The 14,825-nt window shown below is 38.1% G+C and overlaps 1 protein-coding gene across 3 annotated transcripts in view; it reads left to right on the forward strand.

Annotated features, from left to right (window-relative positions):
- The window catches only part of ppp3cb (protein phosphatase 3, catalytic subunit, beta isozyme), a 43,604-nt gene extending 29,363 nt beyond the window's left edge, over positions 1 to 14,241 (forward strand). For all 3 annotated transcript variants that reach the window (XM_065275258.2, XM_065275260.2, XM_065275259.2), the window contains exons 8-14: positions 1,202 to 1,296; positions 3,466 to 3,591; positions 3,924 to 4,001; positions 4,143 to 4,227; positions 6,093 to 6,190; positions 6,534 to 6,581; positions 12,523 to 14,241. In XM_065275258.2, the coding sequence (XP_065131330.1) occupies positions 1,202 to 1,296; positions 3,466 to 3,591; positions 3,924 to 4,001; positions 4,143 to 4,227; positions 6,093 to 6,190; positions 6,534 to 6,581; positions 12,523 to 12,701 (709 nt within the window). In that variant the 3' untranslated portion in view covers positions 12,702 to 14,241. The remainder of the gene's footprint in view (positions 1 to 1,201; positions 1,297 to 3,465; positions 3,592 to 3,923; positions 4,002 to 4,142; positions 4,228 to 6,092; positions 6,191 to 6,533; positions 6,582 to 12,522) is intronic.
- The last annotated feature ends 584 nt before the right edge of the window (positions 14,242 to 14,825 follow it).

Below are 14,825 nucleotides of genomic sequence, written 5' to 3' on the forward strand. Positions count from 1 at the left end.
ATGAACTCAAGACATACTACTCACCTGTCCTACTGCATTTCACATCCTATGTAGTAGGGCTGGGCAAAAAATTTTTTTCGATTAATCGGGTTTTTTTACGGGGTCGATTAAAAATCGATTCTCAAAGGCCACGAATCGAATTTTTTTTTATGAAATAACCTAATCATGTTTGATCAAGAAATGTGACTGTTCTGACTTTAAGCATACATTTTTCACCAAAATTGGATTGCATACAATTATGCTAAATACATTCGAAAATTAAAGATGGGTTCTTTTTTAACGTACCGAAGTGTACCTAAAATAAAAGCGTTTAACTCTTTCACCGCCAGCGTTTTAAAAAAAAGTTGCCAGCCAGCGCCAGCGTTTTTCATGATTTTCACCAAAGTTTAATGCCTTCCAGAAAATGTTCTTCTTTAAATAAATAAACATACAATATACCAAATGAAAGAACAGACCCTCTGCTTTCAAACAAAAAAAAAAACGTTTCATCCTACCTTCAGTAGTTCTTTTGCAATCAGCTTTTGAATATGGGTAGGTTTTTGCAAAAACACCATATTTTGAGCAAAAAGCAGAGATAATTCAATTTTTATGACGGACTTTTCATAGAGATCCCATTCAGAGCAATCTTTAAAACAGACACGGACATGCAGCAGCTTGCCATAGGGCAATACTTCCGGTTTTAAAAAGTTGCGGAAGGGCGCTACCTGGTGGATAATAGCGGTATTGCGGAAAGACGGAAAATCTCGTCATTGGCGGGGAAGCGTTTTCTCTTAATTGACGAGATATCTCGTCAATGGTGGGGAAAGAGTTAATATACATGTTTGTGGCTCCTTATCTCTTATTTAATTAATTACCCACTTGTAAACTTTTTTATAAATATTGATTTTGTATTAAACCTATATTCATTGAGTTGAATTGAGAATCGAATATAAAAACCGCCCCGAGAATCGCGATCGAAAATCGAACCGAGAATCGAAATCGGATCGATCTGATAGCTTGTGAATCAAAATCTAATCGATCTGGAACATCTGAATCGATTTCCAGCCCTACTATGTACAATATTGAAGAGTTTGTCACATTGGCCACACCCACAAATTTCCCATCATGCACTGGTACGATTCTGATGATCTCTGTAATAACTTTGATAGTCTTCCTCTTCTTCTTTGTTCTCTCTCTCTCTCTCTCTCTCTCTCTCTCTCAGTTACCGCATGTACAGAAAGAGTCAGAGCACAGGATTTCCCTCTCTCATCACTATCTTTTCTGCTCCAAATTACCTGGACGTTTACAACAATAAAGGTCTGAATTCAGTTTAACCCTCTGTGAAGTGGACACACAAACTCAGAGGCACAGGGTTTAGTTTAATCTTGGTCTAGGCCTTAGTTATATTAGGACATTTAAGTAGTTTTTATAAACATACCTTACCAAAAACAATACTGGTGTGTATCTTGAGACAAAACAATGGCACTGATATATATGTTAAGATATGTCAGTGCAAGATGTTTTTAAATTAAGGCAGCTCAAACATGCATCTTAATCTGGGATTAGGATAAATTCTGTCCGGGAAACCGACCCACAATGAATTAAAGTACTGCAAACACTACCATGATGTAGAAATGCATCTTTCAACAAGACATCTTTCAATATTACAGTATGAGAAATCACTGTGCAAATAATGTCTATACTCCTAATTCAGCGTGACGCCAAGTTGTTTCCAGACCGAGGCTGTGAGAGATGGACGTCCTATGTAGCATGCGCTTTAAACCTATTATTTTGTATCGGAATACTGGACATTCAGCCATTAAAACAAAGAAAATACTTAATTTTACACATTTCCAAACAATAAAGAACCTCAGAAATCATTATCGTTAAAATGAGAAGGGACATCCAGTGGCGTAGCGTCTGGGCATGCAGGGTACGCACGTGCAAATGGGCCCAGGTCAATAGGGGGCCCGGCCCTGGCCCCCCCAGCTTTTAATAATTTTTTTTTTCAATTTAATTTTTATTTGTGGCAGCAATAAATATATTTTTGTATGCATATCATGTGTAGTGATTTCATATTTCTCCGTAATGTCTAATTTCTCCATCATTTCTTGTTTGCGTTTATTATTATTTTTGCACTCCTACGCCATCATTTTTTTACATGACGCATCGCCACACCAAAAAAAAGAAAACACAGTGTGAGAGGTTATTATAGCGGCTATGAACATTAAGGATGGACAAATATAAACATAAAAGTTAGTCAGGAGTCAAAAACTACCCAAAACATTTTGTTTTTCTTTATTTAAATCTACCCTTTAAAGTAAAAAAGTAAAGTAAAAATATTTGACTACCTTATTAAAAGTATATGTTGTTAACAGACCTGCGCGCCACAGTTAACAATTACCAGTGCCAACTGGCAAGGTTGGGGGGGGCTTTGGCTTCAGGGGGCCCGTACATTTTTTTTGCATATGGGTCCGGGACTCACTTGCTACGCCATTAGGGACATCATTTTGAGATAAGAGCAGCATGTTTGGTTTTCTTTAAAACACCTAAATAGTCCTATAACTAAGTACTTATCTCCAATTCATACAGATTATAAAAGCCGCAAGGCATGAATACGTTAAAAACTTTTAAAGTTTTTTTTTTAAGCACACTGACAATCAACAGAAGCTGAATTCATTTCTAACTAAAAACCATTTGGACACAACTTTGAGGGTTCATATGGGATTTTACATCTACTTGCATAGCTAACTATCACTTAAATACCTTGTTATCAAGTCAATCACAGGCTATTAAATTCATATAGTGAAAAAACAGAGAAAATACATCGGACATACTCTGATCTATACAAACTGTAGATACTCCGTTGTTGTCATAAAATATTGTATTGTTGCACTATATTGGTGTTTTAAAGAAAAGTAAACATGCTTAAAACATGAGAAATGAGCGATTAGCAAAATATGCAAAACAGATATTATGCACATAATGCACCATTATAATCTCAAATTAGGTCATCTGTCCTTTCTAATTTTAACAATCCGTGATTTTTGAGGTTTTTGTCCTGTGGAAATTTGTAAAATGATGTATTTTCTGTGTTTTGACGGCTGAATGACCAGCATCCTGATAGGTTTAATACGCACAGACGTCTATACCTCACAGCCTCGGTTTGGAATCAAAATTTGGCACGGCCTGAATAAGGTGTATGCATGGCTTATGTCTATTTATGCTAATTGATAATGTTTATTTATTTTAAGATAAGAACTGGATTTGTTCCATCTTGACAAACACCTACTAAACCGGTTTTGTCAGATGTATAAACACACAAAAATTAGATCATGATGGTATCACACAGCAATAAAAAAGTGCTTGTGTTGTGTTTAAGTCGTTTACTTATAAAGCTAAGAGAAAGAACAGTATATTTAGTACATAATAGTTGAGATACACCTCGCTTCATGTAAATGTGTTTGTGCATCTGCCTCTTCCCAGCGGCTGTGCTCAAATATGAAAACAACGTTATGAACATTCGACAATTCAACTGCTCCCCACACCCATACTGGCTGCCGAACTTCATGGACGTTTTCACCTGGTCTCTTCCTTTTGTTGGAGAGAAAGGTGGGGAATTTGACAGAACATGTTCTTCTTTGTGGTTACACAAATTCCTCACATTTTATCTGTGATATGCTGGGTGTGTGAGAAAAACACATCATTGTCTTGACGTGCCAAAAAGAATGCATTTCATGTTTTCTGCCTCAACAGGCCAAACTAGAATGAGGCAAAAATCGCAAAAAAAATGTTTTGGCTGATAAAGTCATTTAATCGAGATTAAAGGATTGAGTTCAGCTGGTTTATAAATATTAAAATTGCATTTCTTTTGCTGATGTTGCTGTTAATGTAATTGTAATAAAATGAAATGTCACGATCTCGTCCCTTTGACCCCTTCACAGTGACGGAGATGTTGGTGAATGTTCTTAGTATCTGTTCAGACGATGAGCTTATGAATGATGGAGAGGAGATCTTTGATGGTGAGGGCTATCGACTGCTTGTAATGTTACAGTACAGGTTGAAATTATATAGTTATACTTTCTAATGGCTTAGTCAAATATATGTGCGAAACCAAACTTATCATCATTCTCTGAAGTTGTCTTTTGATTGTTTCTTCTCAGCTAATGCAGCGGCTGCCCGTAAAGAAGTTATCAGGAACAAGATTCGGGCCATCGGCAAAATGGCTAAAATGTTCTCAGTCTTGCGGTGAGCCTTTAAAGGATTAGATACTTAGATCAAAACATAGCTGGTAAAATCAATATCACAAACAGTCTGCAAATTTGTTATTTTTGAAAATATGACTAAGTAATTTGTGGTGAGTTGGTAATATGACCAAATGATGCCTAACTAGGGTGTTTTTTTCACAGCAGTGGTGCAAGTGCCATCTTAAAGGAACAGTTCACCAAAAAATTGAAATTGACCCATCAAATTTACTCTCAAATTTACACAAGCACATATTGAGCTATATTAAATAATATCTTGTCTCTTCGTATAGCACTGAATAATAGTAGTTTTTTAAAGGGCACATGTTATGCGCATTTTTTACAAGATGTAATATCAATAGTATCTTTAGCTGCATTAGCGCTACGATGTGGGTAAAATTAACCATTTAGTCAGTGGCCATGGGTGGGGCTTTATCAGTGTGATGTCACATTAACAAGAGAATAAAACAATCATGGTTTGGTCACTGGTGCGTTTACACCAGAAGCAAATGAAGCGTTAAGCGCAAGTGATTTACATGTTAAGTCAATGCAAAGATGCAATAGACATGAACGCTGCGAATGACGCAATTCGGGTGATTCTCATGAAATCCAGATTTAGATGGTGTCCAGCATCAGAATTTTTTAAAAGGCCTAGAAGCAATTTTTTCTTGCACATCTAAGATTAAGGTCTGAACTTACTATAACCATTATTTGTAGAGGATTTAAAATCATTTATTATAAATCATCATTTATTATAAATCATAAATTATTTCCTATAGAATTATTTAATTTTTTTAGATTATCATTATCAAAAATTATCATTGCCGCAACATGATATTACATTAAATATATGCATTTACAAACTCATTTTTTGGTAATGAGAACTAAAAAGTTGTCTAGCTACTATGACAAACTAAATTTCATCTTTTATCTGGAGAGAAAAAATAAGAACTGCTTACCTGGTAGCCATCTTGAGTGTCACAGTCAATTATGTCCCTTACAACATTTAAAAAAAAAAAAGTTAGTTCATTGAGGGCTTAAACAATGATTGAAAATTGTTGCGGAGGATAAGAAAATTGGTCTTGGACACATTTATATTCCTTATTATTGTCTCTACATTTACCAATGATCACCAAATACCACATGTTTCTTTACTGTAAATGTTTATAGTATAACATGCACTGAAGCTTTTTATTTTTTTAGATTTTTTAATTATAAATATTTCCATGTCAAAGAACCCAAATCCAGTCATGGACACGTTGCGGTAATGAAAGTTTTCCCATTAAATGCGCAGAAAAACAACAAAATTGGTTTGTATGATGTCATTTGAAATCATGTGCAAAATACTACATGTAGAGATGTTTGTAACTATATTCTTCTTATTTTGATAGCATTTACTTTTTTATCAAAATGTTTTTATGACACCTCATAAGTCTAATTTCGCAAAAATCATCCATTCATGCGGATTAAGCGTTTGACAGCTTGGCGCAAGTTGATTAATCTAAACTTTAGTAGATATTCGTGTTGCAGACATCGATATTCAAATACCACAGATATGACTTACTGTGGGTTTACACCAGACGAGAGTTCAACGATTTGCGCGAGTAGATTACATACAAAGTCAGTGCAAAGACGCGATTAGACACATTCTCGCATGGGGCGATGCGAATGACGCAATATAGGCAGTGGGTTTACCGCGAAAACACGTGCTATTCGCCTCAAACGCGTCTTCGCCCAAGTTGAAAATATTCAAGCGAAAAGTTCGCATGACACAAAGTTAAATCCCGTGAGTAATCTATAGCGAGCAACGAGATGCTACGCGTTTGGTGTGTACGTAGCATAAGGGTGACTCTGGTTTTGTTTTAACAGAGAGGAGAGCGAGAATGTGTTAACCCTTAAAGGCCTGACTCCCACCGGCATGCTGCCGAGCGGCGTCCTGGCTGGAGGAAAACAAACCTTGCAGAGCGGTGAGTTACAAAACCGAACATCTCCTTCTCACTCTCCCATCTCAATCACTTCTTTCAAGGTCACTAAGACAATGTCTAAATCATAGTTTTCTAACCATGTTTTGAAGTCAAACACTTTGTTTTCTTCATATCGCTAACTGACCATCTGAAACGTGAACGCACACGCAGGAGCACTAACCGGCTGCAGGTGCCGCTAACGCTAAATGCTAACGGCCTGCAGCGGCTAAACTGCAGCTAATGCTGGGCGATTGTGCTCCATGCATGACTGTCACTATAAATCCCCATCCATCCTACCTCTCTCTCCTCTCTCCCTCTGTCTGTTTGTCCGTCTGTGACTCCTCAGCTACCATTGAAGCCATTGAAGCCATCGAGCCGGTTGAGGATGGAGAAGGTAAACACTGACCGGCCTCTCTATCTCTCTCTTTCTCTCTGCACAGGTTTCATAGCGACTGCCGTAACATGCTTGATAGCTAGACAGCACAGCCTAGCAAACTGAACATGTAGGCACTATAACTGGTCAGGGATTGTGGATTGCACACTAACACACACAAAGATACCTACATCTGACAATATCAGTGAAATACATACTTGAAATATGAGACATGTGATGTATGATGAACAGAGTAATCCTGTATCTCAACTGGTACAGCATTGGGTTAGCACAGCAATGGTCATGGGTTTGATCCCGGGGAATAGGGTGCCACAGGGATGACATATTTTTGTCGGGCAAGCCGGAAGTTAGCGGGACTAACAAAAAAGTTAAAGTCGCAATGAAATTGAAATGAAAAACTATATATGTATTTTTAATAGTGTGGTATTATTAACAAATGACTTATCTGTGAGCTTCATTATTTTTTAAAAATTCGTGTGTGCTCATAATCTTTAATCAAAAATGCAAATCTCCTCCACTCCTCAAAACGATCTCTCTTCACTTCCGGTCAAAAGTATGGCAGGTGGGCGGGGTCCGGGAGAAGATCGCAGTGATTAGCAATTAGCAACACGACCCAACTTCAAACGATCCAATCAGATCTCGATGGACAAATTCAAATCCAGCCCTGCCTTATTTCATCTCAAAAGCCGTTTCATTCGGATATACATCACCACGGGGAAAATAAGGCAATCGCTACTTCCGTTTCATGGCGACTTTAAGCAAAAAGCAAAAAAGTCCATTCATTTTTCCCATAGACTTTTGGTTTATCGCAAAAAATAGGCTCTGTTTTGTCCAACTAGATAATGTTCACAGATAAATACAAATTTGATGAATTTTGAAGTGTAAATACACTTACTAGGAATATACAGTTTGTGAATCTGGGGGGAAAATTCAAAGCACTGGGAAGTTTTTGAAAATGTACATACATAGATACAGGTCACGTATATAACTGTTGTTCCCTGAGAAGGGAACGAGACACTGCGTCTCCCTTCCCATACTTCCTGCGTCCCTGTAATGCCGTCTTTGGCAACATTTCAGATAGCGATATACTTCCTGGCTCCTGCGTCACCCTGTCTTTGTCTTTCAACCAATCTCACCATTGGTTGAATTTGATATACACATTGAGACGTCCCCAAAGTGTCACAGCAGTGACGCAGCGCGAGTTCCCTCGAAAGGGAACTGTAACAATGTATCTTAAAATGTAACTTGATGTAACCTTGCTTTCACTTGAAATGTGTCCCCACATTTTAAGATTTAAGATTTTTTTTATTTTCACAATATCACAATATCACAAATTACATATGTTGCATTGCAATCACTACATTTCAATGCAGCAGATACAAATAATACTATTGTGAAAAATGGACTCCCAAGAAGCAGTAGCTTATAAATAGGGTCTTTTGTCAGTTACCGAGAGGATGGGTATTCATTTATAACCATAACCAGAATTAGGAACACCTCCTGAAAGAGACGCACAACGACAAAGTCGCTTGCGGTGTGCATGCAACATTAGCAAAATGTTGTTTTATTCAAGAAAATGTAATTTCCACCATGACATGAATGATAAATAACATTTACATGCATCATTTACATTTTATAAGTAAGTGTTTTTCCTGGGATCAAACCTATGACCTTTGTGCTGCTATTGCTGTGTTTTAGCAGTTGTGCTACAACATAGAGTGTGAGTAGTATTACACTTCATTATGTGGCAGGGGAACAAAACAAAGTGTCAAAATTCTCTACTGACATCGTTGTAAATGATTAGAAAATGAAGAAGACTAGTCAGTTAAGGACATTTTAAATTAGTTTTTTATATCTATAGGGAGCTTTGAAGAACTATACTGTATATATACTCAAATATATAGCTCACACAGACATTTTCCTGCTTCTGTGAATGCTGCCCGTTAATGAGCGGGTCACATTCTTACGCACCTGATAAGCAAGGTTACAAGATGACTCAGCAGACGGCAAGAATCTGGGGCCGTCTCCCAGCTGACCCAGTATTCTTACCGCACCACGCCCTGATCACCCCAGCTTTCACCCTGGGTTTGGTCTTTCGTGACCACGTGATCTGCAGGGATCATGTGACCTCTGACAAATGGGTTTGTTTAAGGAAACTCAATTAGTTTCCTGTCAAGCACACAGATGTCGCCATCATTCACTGAGGACTGATGTAAGCCTGGCTGATTGATTTATGCGCAAAATGAAAATGAATGCTAGAAATATTTCTTCACCTCTATTTTCAGGGCTGCTACGATGGAAAACGTTTGAAGCAAAAATCTTTGTGTGCACAAACCCAACAGAGGATCTCACATCATCTCTGACTGTGCTATGACGCACCATGTTTCCATCAGAATAGATCGGAGTATATTCAAATCTGTAGATTAACAGTTGAGCAGCTAACATGCTTACATGGTGATATGGGTTTGTTTTCTAATGGAAACATTGACTGTGCTGTTGGTCCCTTGCGAGGCTTTTGAGAAGATCTTGGATTGTGTTTAGCGATACGCTGTAACTTTCATCATCTTTGCCACAGCTTTTCACTGTAATGTATTGTAGATGTGTGTGTTTTGTGGATTAGTGAAGTGTTTGAAGTTAGAAAGTGTGTGTAGATGGATGAATCTCACGAAAACATGTCCAGCTCACTTTTGGCCAAAAGCACAAGAAAATAAGAAACAATATTTTGCATTAAACAAAATGTTTTTAAGAGTCTTCACATTAGGTCTTAATGCACACTCCGCTTAATTTGTATGTTTATATATTTTTAGGGTTAGGAAGAACATTTTTTGAAAATCTCAAAAACTTCTGACTGGGCAACTTTTAAAAAAAATGTCTGGCAGGGAATGAGTTAAACACTGGAGTGGTAGTTTCACAGAAGTCATGCGTGACCTTTCGGCATGATTAAAGGTGTCAAAGGTGATGGAAAACTCAAATTAATCAAAAATTGATCAATAAATCATTCGCAGATAATTGAAAATTGGCAAAGAGGTGGGACATGAGTGGAGCTGAGGTGCCTGGTTGCTGAAACCACGCTCGCCTAGCTCGACGGTAGTGACAGCAGCGGCAATCCACCTGTCACTCAAGTGGCCACGCCCTTAATTATGCAGAAGTTTAAGGCTTAGTATAATTAAAACAGATGAGTTAAAAAAAAATTCACTCCCCCTCAGAATTATTAGCTATATCAAACAAAACACTTTTTGTGCCAGACTATAAACAGTTATTTATGCTGTAAAGTTGCACATTTTTACATGGGGGTTTTGGAGCCAGACTCTAGCGGCCAGTCAATGAATTGCAGTTTAAATCATTTCCGTGTTGGCTTCACTATAGAAACCGGAACATAGACATTAAATACATAGACGCCTCATGACGTGGTGGAACGTAATCCAGCATTGCTGCTATATTGGTTGGGTCTTCTCACTCTACACTAGCACCAGAGTCAATCGAGTCAACGGAGAGCAAGCAACTATGCTTGTATTTTGTGCAGTTAACGGTTGCAATAACCGGCGCGGTATTGTTACCAGATCGTATGGGATTACTTTCACAAATAATATTTAAACAATCATTTTGATTATTTTACCATTCATAATATTATGTTATCGTAACTTACATTACTTATGTGGTACCAAACCATGTGTAAATCCGGTAAATTCGGCCAAAAATGATATTAAACCCATGATTTGCTCACCCCCAAGCTGTTCGAGTTGCATATGTCCATAATTTTTCAGACAAACACATTTTCGGATATTTTAGAAAATGTTTTAGATCTTTCAGTTGATTAAATGTAATGTTACGGGGTCCACGACCTTCAAGTCCCAAAAAAGTGCGTCCATCCTTCACAAATTAAATCCAAATGGCTCCAGGATGATAAACAAAGGTCTTCTGAGGGTAATCCGCGCGGTGTTGTTGTAGAAATATCCATTTTTCAAACTTTATTAACGTAAATAAATACCTTCTGGTAGCAGCAGAGTAGCCTCCTTAGGCTGCATAAGCTCTCATCCTGAATGCGGACGCGACAAAGATGGCGGCGCTACCGGAAGGTAGTCATTTACGTTAATAAAGTTTTAAATATGGATATTTCTACAACAACACCGCGCGAATTACCCTCAGAAGACCTTTGTTTATCATCCTGGAGCCATTTGGATTTATTTTGTGAAGGATGGACGCACTTTTTTTGGACTTGGAGGTCGTGGACCCCGTAACATTACATTTAATCAACTGAAAGATCTAAAACATTTTCTAAAATAACCGAAAATGTGTTTGTCTGAAAAACAATGGACATATGCAACTCGGACAGCTTGGGGGTGAGTAAATCATGGGTTTAATATCATTTTTGGCCGAACTATCCCTTTAAGTATGAACAGTGTGAAGCCTAAAACAGGCTAACCCAGGATTCAGTTTACCCGGGGTTAAGAATAACCCGGAGTTAATTATTTCAAGTCTGAAAAGCCATATTGTAACATCATATACCCCCAGATTTTCTTATAATGCATCTGAATGTTTTACTCCTGGGTTTATAGAAATGTCTATCCATCTTTTATAGCGGGGTCCCCAACATTTTTACAAGCTGACCGGTTTCAGCTTAAAAAAATTCGCAGACCGTAGGGGAAGGGGAGGTTGCTGAGTTGCTGTTCAAACAAAATGCTTTGCGAAATGTATAACGTTTTTAAGGGAAGTAAAGATCAAAGAACCATCCATAGGAAAATTAATAACAGCTTTATTTCAACAGACATGTAAAACTATATTTTGGCGTATTGTTTAACTCTCATTATTTCACGAGTTTGCCTGCCCATTAAGTCTTAATAACTAACAGTAAACAAACTTAGCTTACTGTTTTCAAAGGCAGCTTGAACCTTAGGTCGGGCTCCAGACCCAACTTCAACGCTGCGTCCTAAACCGCATACTTCCATACTATATAGTAGGCGAAAATCACTACTTCTCGTATTTTTTGCCTACTATATAGTATAGAAGTAGGGGTTTTGGGACGCAGCGCAAGTAACAACCAAAAGAAAAAAATGAGCTGTGAAGGAGGAGAAGTAGGAGTGGTCCCAGAAGAATTGCGGCTGGGCGCAGAGGCACATCGACTATCGTTTACCATATGCTTTTTAATGATGATTGACACGGGAGTACATGTTTCAGTTCATTTCAAACCTATGTTAAAAGTGTACCCATTAAAATATGGTTACTGTAGTAAAACAAATTATTTTGTTCATGGTGCCACGATCGCTGGATAATTCTGTAGTTGTTTTCCAGGAGCCTGCAATTTGTTCTTACGACCTGGTATTGGGTCGTGACCCGGTGGTTGGGGACCTCTGATTTGTAGTGGTGATTCTCATTTGATAAATCACTATAACGAATAAAGTAACTATAAGTTAAAGGCAGTACAGCAATACTACCATGGTGTATGAACACTAAAAGAGATCTTTATTTTTAAGATCCTAATATAAGTTTCATTGTCTTTAATGCAAAATACAATTTCTTACTTTCCTTCAGTTTGGGTTAAATATGACCTGGACATGTTCTCCAGATGTTTTCCGAGATTTACAGATACATGTTTGTGTTTCTCTTGATGTAATGCTAAATTATACTTTAAGAGTCAAGAGTTCACAGTACATTGTCAGAAAAAAATGGTCCCTATCTTTCACTGGGGCTGTACGCTTTCAAAAAGTACACCTGTACCTAAAGAATCCATATTAGTACATAGCACGACTCCAGGCTGGATCCGCAACGCAGTTGCCGACTTTGCCGCAGATTAATCTGCCCAGAGTCATCTGCTGCCCCTGTGATAGCTAGGGACCATTTTTTACTAACAGTGTACGCTACACTTACTATAATAGTACACTTGCTTAACTATAAGTTTTTAAGCTATAAGCTTAACTAATACCGCTATTCATTTTTCTCTCAGCCATCCGTGGCTTTTCTCCACAGCACAAGATCACCAGTTTCGAGGAAGCGAAGGGTCTGGACCGCATAAACGAGCGCATGCCGCCTCGCAGAGACGTGGTCAACAGCGTGGGTCTCTCAATGGGCAAGATGAACATGGCCGAATCCAACGGCACGGATGACAACAGCAATATCCAGTGATTCATCTTTTCCTCCGCCACTCTCTTCCTCGCTCGTCCCCGCTCCTTCTCCCATAATGCAATTCTCCTCTCTTTCTTAATATTCACTGCTACCGTCTTGTGTAGCAGATGGATTATGTGATATATTTAGACAGAACTCCCTGCTTGACGCTCAGTGGCCTCAACAACAGAGACGGACGGCTCGAGGGGATCGTGTGCGGTTGCAGTGTGAGAGTTGCATGATGGGATGTGTAGTTTTACGAATAAGGGGCTGTGTAATGAAACTGTGGACATTGGAAAAGAGGGCTCTTTTGTCTGAAGAAATGTTTATTTATGCGTGTTTGCACTTATGAGTGTATGTCTGTCTGTGTGTGCGGGCACCATGTGTTATATAATGATATAATATGTAGGTTTTCACACAAATGCCGTTTTCTTCCTTGGTCCGCAGTGGAACCTAAACACAAGCGTATTGCTCTATTTAATGTAAATCTGATGAGCGTATGTTTTCATTCTTGTGTGCGTGCGTGCGAGTAGCTTATAACCATTTACTTTTACAATTCTCTCGCAGTTCTATATGTTTTGCGACAAGTAATCACTATATATATATATAGCCTATGGAAAGTAATATTAAACAACTTCATTAATACAGGTTATTAATACGAATAATCCAAGAGTAAAGATTAATTCATTCCTTGTAATGCCCCTCATGCCTTTTTGGTTTTGTGCTCGCTGCGGTGTGTAAATGCGCTGTCGTCACGTCGTGCTGCGGTTGCTATGGCAGTACTCCACGTGTCCTCCGGAGTCTGACACCTCCTCGCCTCCTTTTCATCGACACTCCAGAGCAAAGCAGCGGGAATATTCAATAAACAGGGACTGTGTTGGACCATCACAAGGTCCTCGTGACAGCAGGTGGTTTCAACGAGGTCCTCTTCTGGAATAGGTGCACCGGGCTGACTGGATTTCCTGCTTCGCATAATTCATGGGAGTTTATTTTGTATATAAATGGCGTATATTTTTAAGGAAGGTTAATGTTTTGTTATTGCTTATTTTCATGTTATTTTTTAATTTATTTATTTTCATTGCTGTACAGTTAATTCGGCTGAAATGAGGTGTTATAGCTTTTCTGTTTCTTTATTGTTGTACAGAAGTTATCTCGTAGTGTGAAGGAACGTATCGTGTGAAAAGACACCTGGGCTGCCAAAGCATGAGTGCATGGTTATTTCAAATGTAAATCCAATATGGACACACCTTATCGTGTCTGACATTTTTAAGGACAAGTATATTCTGATCATTATTCTATACGATATGGTTAATTATTATTATGATTAAGAGTTCTGCTGGTTTAATCCACTTTGCTTCATCCTCGTTTCGGTTTCTCATTGTGCTTTACTTTATAACGAATGAAGAAGTTATGGGTTCTTTGTGGTTCTATATCTTGTATTTTTCTCTGGAGCTTCATTTTGATCATCATTATTTTCTGGTCTTCGGTATGGACAGTGTGAGCATGCCCTATGGGACTAATATCTTTTTTTACTCTTGAATAAAATATGCATGAACCTTTTGGAATTTCCATTTATTGATCAGTTTTCTACATGTCAGACATCACGGATGAGCAGTCAAAACCACACCGCAGGTTTGGATTCTGGCCCGCTTACCTATAATTAGGTTTTGGAAATAAAACTAACCTTTGATGGCTTTGGGAGTAACGCTCATTGGGATGGTTTCCTGGACAGGGATTAGCTTAAACCAGGCCTTAGTTTAATTAGGAAATTTTAACAAACATGCCTTATTACATGAAGCAAAACAAAAGGCACTGATGTAACCATATACATGGATATTAAAGGTACCTTGGAATGAAAAACTGTATTTACCTAAGCATAGATAAATAATAAAACTTCTGTATATGTTAATGACTTTTTCTAAGTCTCAAAAATGATTAATGTCAACCTTGTTCATGCAAAAGGCCGCTGAAAAACTGGCCAAAGTCAACATATCACCAACGTTACAGCCAAGATGTACACCCCCAACAATAAATTACCCACTTACAATGCTAAAAACAAAGTTGGGACTGCCAGGTTACCGCTATATGCTAGTTAATGCTAACTTTTAGGCTAAAATTTGGCTATAGATGAATATCAGCCATGTG

The sequence above is a fragment of the Paramisgurnus dabryanus genome, chromosome 16 (genome assembly GCF_030506205.2).
Source record: "Paramisgurnus dabryanus chromosome 16, PD_genome_1.1, whole genome shotgun sequence".
Taxonomy (NCBI): Eukaryota; Metazoa; Chordata; class Actinopteri; order Cypriniformes; family Cobitidae; genus Paramisgurnus; species Paramisgurnus dabryanus.